Source organism: Solanum stenotomum, chromosome 1 (assembly GCF_019186545.1).
Source record: "Solanum stenotomum isolate F172 chromosome 1, ASM1918654v1, whole genome shotgun sequence".
NCBI lineage: Eukaryota > Viridiplantae > Streptophyta > Magnoliopsida > Solanales > Solanaceae > Solanum > Solanum stenotomum.
The window spans coordinates 74768140-74772993 of record NC_064282.1 but is presented as its reverse complement, the minus strand read 5'-3'; the positions used below and the strand labels follow the sequence as shown (position 1 = coordinate 74772993).

The 4854-nt window shown below is 42.4% G+C and overlaps 1 protein-coding gene across 1 annotated transcript; it reads left to right on the top strand.

Moving 5' to 3' along the window:
• Positions 1–210: 210 nt before the first annotated feature.
• On the top strand, positions 211–1872 carry LOC125856636 (uncharacterized). Its single transcript, XM_049536228.1, has 3 exons — positions 211–441; positions 1440–1624; positions 1740–1872. The coding sequence occupies exons 1-3, from the start codon at positions 211–213 to the stop codon at positions 1870–1872; spliced, it is 549 nt and encodes a 182-aa protein (XP_049392185.1).
• Positions 1873–4854: the final 2982 nt, after the last annotated feature.

Genomic DNA, 4854 nt, shown 5'->3' with positions numbered 1-4854 from the left:
ACGAGTGTTCAGTACGTATCTAGATATGATCGTCATTGTGTTTATAGATGATATTCTGGTATACTCACGGAGCAGGAGTGATCATAAGCAACATTTGAGGATTGTGTTCTAGACTTTGAGAGATGATCGACTTTATGCCAAGTTCTCAAAGTGCGAGTTTTGGCTGGAGTTGTAGCATTCTTGGGGCACATGGTGTCCAAGGATAGCATCATGGTAGATCCGACAAAGATTGCGGCTATTCGTGGTTGGGTTAGGTCCACTTCGGTGACTGAGGTTCGGAGCTTCGTCGGTTTGGCAAGCTACTACAGACGGTTTGTGGAGGGTTTTTCAACTATTGCAACACCTTTGACCCGGTTGACCCTCCTTGATGTTCTGTTTGAGTGGTCTGAGGAGTGTGAGTTGAGCTTTCGGAAGCTCAAGGAGTTGCTGACTACTGGTCATGTATTCTCTCTTCTAGTTGAGGGCGAGGGCTTCACCATCTATTGTGACGCATCCAGCGGTATTGATGCAGCAGGGTCAGGTTAATGCTTACGCATCGAGGCATCTTAGGCTACATGAGCGCAACTACCCCACTCATGACTTAGAGTTGGCAGATATAGTTTTTGTGCTTAAGATCTGGAGGCACTATCGGCACAGAGCTCATTGTGAGATCTACATTGATCACAGGAGCCTTCTGTACATCATGAGCTAGAGGGATCTTAATTTGAGGCAGGGTCACTGGATTGAGCTTCTGAAGCGACTATGACCTCTTTATTCTCTACCATCCGAGAAAGATGAATGTGGTAGCGGACGCCTTGAGTCAGAAGGTAGTGAGTATGGGTAGTCTAGCCTTCTTATCTACTGTGGAGCGACCTTTAGCTTTAGACATTTAGTCCTTAGCTAATCGAATGATACGATTGGATGTTTCAAATTCTAAGCATGTCTTAGCCTATGTGGGAGTTCATTCCTCTCTACTTGATTAGATCTGCAACCGCCAGTTTGACGATGAGGCCTTGGTGGCACTTTGAGATCGAGTGTTAAAGGGTGAACCTGATCATGTTACCTTAGATTCAGATGGGGTTTTGAGGTTTGTGGGCCATATTAGTGTTTCGAGAGTTGGGGGTGTGATTCAGTTGATACTCTGTGAGGCCCATGATTCTAGATATTCTATTCATTTAGGCACCGTAAAGATGTATCGTGACTTGAGGTAGGATTACTGGTGGACCGGCATGAGGAGAGATATTGCAGACTATGTGTCTCATTGCTTGAGTTGTCATCAGGTGAATGCCGAGCATTTGAGACTTGGTGGTGAGTTTTAGAGATTACCTATTTCGGAGTGGAAGTGGGACTGCATCACTATGGACTTTGTGGTAGGGTTGCCTCGGACTTCTAGAGGTGTTGACGATATTTGGGTCATCGTTGATCAATTGACCAAATCAGCACACTTCCTCTATGTTCAGTCTTCATTCAGTGCTGAGAGGTTAGCCCGTATCTACATTCGTGAGTTGGTTCGTCTTCATGGTGTGACTGTCTCCATTATATCAAATTGGGGTGCTCAGTTTACTTCTAGATTTTGGAGAACTTTTCAAGATGAGTTGGGTACCCACGTTAACCTAATCATAGCTTTGAAACCCACAGACAGATGGTTAGTCGAAGCATACGATTCAGATTCTTGAGAATATGTCACGAACTTGTGTTTTGGAGTTCAAAGGTCAGTGGGATTAGTTCTTGCCTTTGGCAGAGTTTGCGTACAACAATAGCTACCATTCTAGCATCCAGATGGCCCTATTCGAGGCCTTTTATAGTAGGCGTAATCGCTCTCTGATTGGTTGGTTTGAATCTACAAAGCCCAGACCGCGTGGTACAGACTTGATTCAGGAGGCTTTGGAGTAGGCACAGGAGTTACGTTGATTGTAGGTGGTGGCCTTTGAGGTTTTCAGTTGGTGGTAGAGTCTTCCTCTTTGTGTCGACCATGAAGGGCGTGATGAGATTTGGGAGGCAGGGCAAGTTTAGCCCCAGGTATATTGGGCCTTTTAAGATCCTCCGGACAATTGGAGACGTTGCATCAGAGCTAGCTTTGCCTCCGATGTTCTCAGCTATCCACCCAACCTTTCATGTTTGACGTTGCACCGATATGTTCCTGATGAGTCACATGTGCTTCAATATGATGCAATAGAGTTAGATGATCGATTGACCTTCATAGAGGAGCCAATTGTCATTCTTTCCAAAGATGTCCATCGATTGTGTTCGAGAGCCATTTCTATGGTTAAGGTCCGTTGGAGGTATTGTCCATTTGAGGAGACTACCTAGGAGACCGAGCATGATATGCGGGAGCAGTTCCCAGGCTTGTTTGAGCCTTCAGGTACTTCTTCACTCTTACTTTTGCAAACGAAAGTCCTTTTTAGTAGTGGATGTTGTAATGACCTTCAAGTCATGTTTGTGTTCATGCCTCCTGTTTTTACTTTATAGATTTCATGTAGCGATCCCAAGTCATTTATGACTTGCTGGGACTGACAGTTCGATCACCTGGTCGTTCTTTTCGTATTTATGCGAGTGTTAGTGTTTCGGGAGCTTTTGGACCTTAAACGGTTAGTTTTGATCAAAAGTTCAGGAAGATGACCTTGGAATTCAATTATGACAATTCCATCAGCTCTAGAAGGGTCAGTTTATGCTAGTAGCATTATCTGCACGACTCTCGAGGCTTTAAGTGTGGGTATGTACAATTAGGTGTTTTAACTTTCAAGTTGAAACCTAAGTTTGACGTTAGTCAACATTCTAAGTAAACAAGCTCGGATAAGAATTTTGTCAACGTGGTTAGCTCCAGATTATGAATTTTAGTCTAGAACAACCCTTCGTTTAGTTCCCGAGGATTCTGGGCTAATTTCAAGTCCCCTCGTAGATTTTGGCTTGAAATGGAAATTGGGTGTCAGACCCACATTTTATCAAAACCACCTCGGAGGGGAATTTTGATGGTTCTGTTGAGTCCGGGATGTTGATTTTGATGGGGTACATAGTTTGTTTCCATGCACGGGGTTCCGAACAAGTCCAGGGCACCCCGTCGAAGTTTTGGAGGCCAAGCCCTTTGTTGTCAGCTGAGGCATCGCGGTCGCGCACCTAGCCTCGCAGTCGCGAAGGGCTAGCGCCTAGGCTTTGCGTTCGCACACGAGCTGCCACATTCGCGAATGACTAGACTCGCATTCGGAATGGCTGGCCTCTATATTCATAGCTATTGTTCCAATATCTCCACATTGTAATTAGAGGTCTTGTATGCTTGGGTGTATGGTTAACTGGTGGTTACTTTGGCATCTCCTTCTTTGGGTCAGATTATATGGGTTCTCCCCTGATGAGTATGCGTTGTCTAAAGATCAAGTTTTTGTAGCTTAAAGTTTTTTTGGAGGATTATGTTAAGAGCATGAAATTTTACTAAGATTAGTGTTGGTTTTGTGCATTATGACTTATGAGTGTTTGGTGGTTGGATCTGTCTTCACTCCTGGTTTTAGGAGGTATTAGTTCAAAATTTCTCGTGATTATGAGGAAAAAAGATTTGTCCCAATGGTTGTGCTGTGGTTTAGAGAGTTTCAATTCAGGTTCGGTTCATGGGTTAGTCTGTGGCATGGTAATCACTCCTGGTTTGCAGATTTTTCAATTTTTGTTTGGAAGTTAAGTTCTTGGTAGTTGATCCTGATGGTATGGTCCTAAGAATGAGTTCACTTGGAGAAGCAAATACCAATTTTGGAAATTATGCATCAACATCTTGATAACATCGAGTATTCTTCTTTCTTTTCTTTATGTTTGAGGACAAACATGGTTATAGTGGTGGATAATGAAATGACCCTAAAGGTCATTTTTGAAATTTTTTGGAAAATTATTGTCTTACCCCTCTCGATAGTTGCCCCGTGTCTTGTTTGATCAATTTACGAAGTTGGTTTTGAAATTTGCGTATAAAATTGTGCTTTTCAGAAATTTTAGAGTTGTGGAGAGTTAAAATTGTTAAAAGTAGTTTTTGGTAACAACCATAGCTACGAGTCTCAAAAATGCAATTATGTCAGTTCCATCAGCTCCAAAACATGGCTTTTGGGTTAGTAAGACTATTGGCTCAGATCTTGAGGTATTAATATGAGTTTTGGAAGAGTTTTTGAGTGTTGAAAGTTAAAAGCATTAGATATTTAACCAAAGTCAACATTTGGTGATAAAAAGCTCGGATGGAATTCTGATAGCTCTGGAATGTGGTTTTTGGTCAAAATTCAGAGTTATGGGTGTGGCAATGTGTTTTCCAAAGAAATTTGGTACTAATGGTTATTTTGGAAGCATGAGCAGAGGATCAATAAGGTCATGATATTTCGATGGCATTAGATTTTTTCTATTTCAGTTGTCGAATTATGGTGAATATGTTGGATTTTGATGAGTCAAATAGGTTTCAAGTTGTGTTGGTGATCAAAAGCATATATTGAATGCAGAGAGAAGTCAAATAGGTAGGAATCAAATAACTTGAGAGGTTTTAATTGTGGACACCAGGGAGGGAGTATTATTTTTTTTATAATCGAGAAATCCGTCTGTGACCCACCCTTTGGACCAATCACAACCTTCTAAACTCAGTGGATGATGGGCCCGCCTCTCCACCCTTATCCACTTAAATACCGAGCATCGCTTTGCATGCTGTAGGGCTCGAACCTGTGACCTAAGCCACAAATCCTCCACCTTTTGCCACTCAAGCTAGGCCTTGGGGGCCAAGGAAGGAGTATTTTGAGTAAGACAAAGAAGAATTTTGGGTAGTTAGGGTATAGTAGTAGCACTGCATGTGCGAACATTATTGAGAGTGCTTGTATGAGATCTATTATGGGGAATTGCAGTTTCTTGACAATCTTGCTATTTATC

What these genes read in the sequence shown, in the direction of transcription:
- LOC125856636 (XM_049536228.1), top strand. Translation starts at nt 211, where the DNA reads ATGGTAGATCCGACAAAGATTGCGGCTATTCGTGGTTGGGTTAGGTCC. An exon ending in AGTTGCTGACTACTGGTCAT is followed by an intron (nt 442 to 1,439) that starts GTATTCTCTCTT and finishes CTCTATGTTCAG; the next exon opens with TCTTCATTCAGTGCTGAGAG. An exon ending in TTGAAACCCACAGACAGATG is followed by an intron (nt 1,625 to 1,739) that starts GTTAGTCGAAGC and finishes GTACAACAATAG; the next exon opens with CTACCATTCTAGCATCCAGA.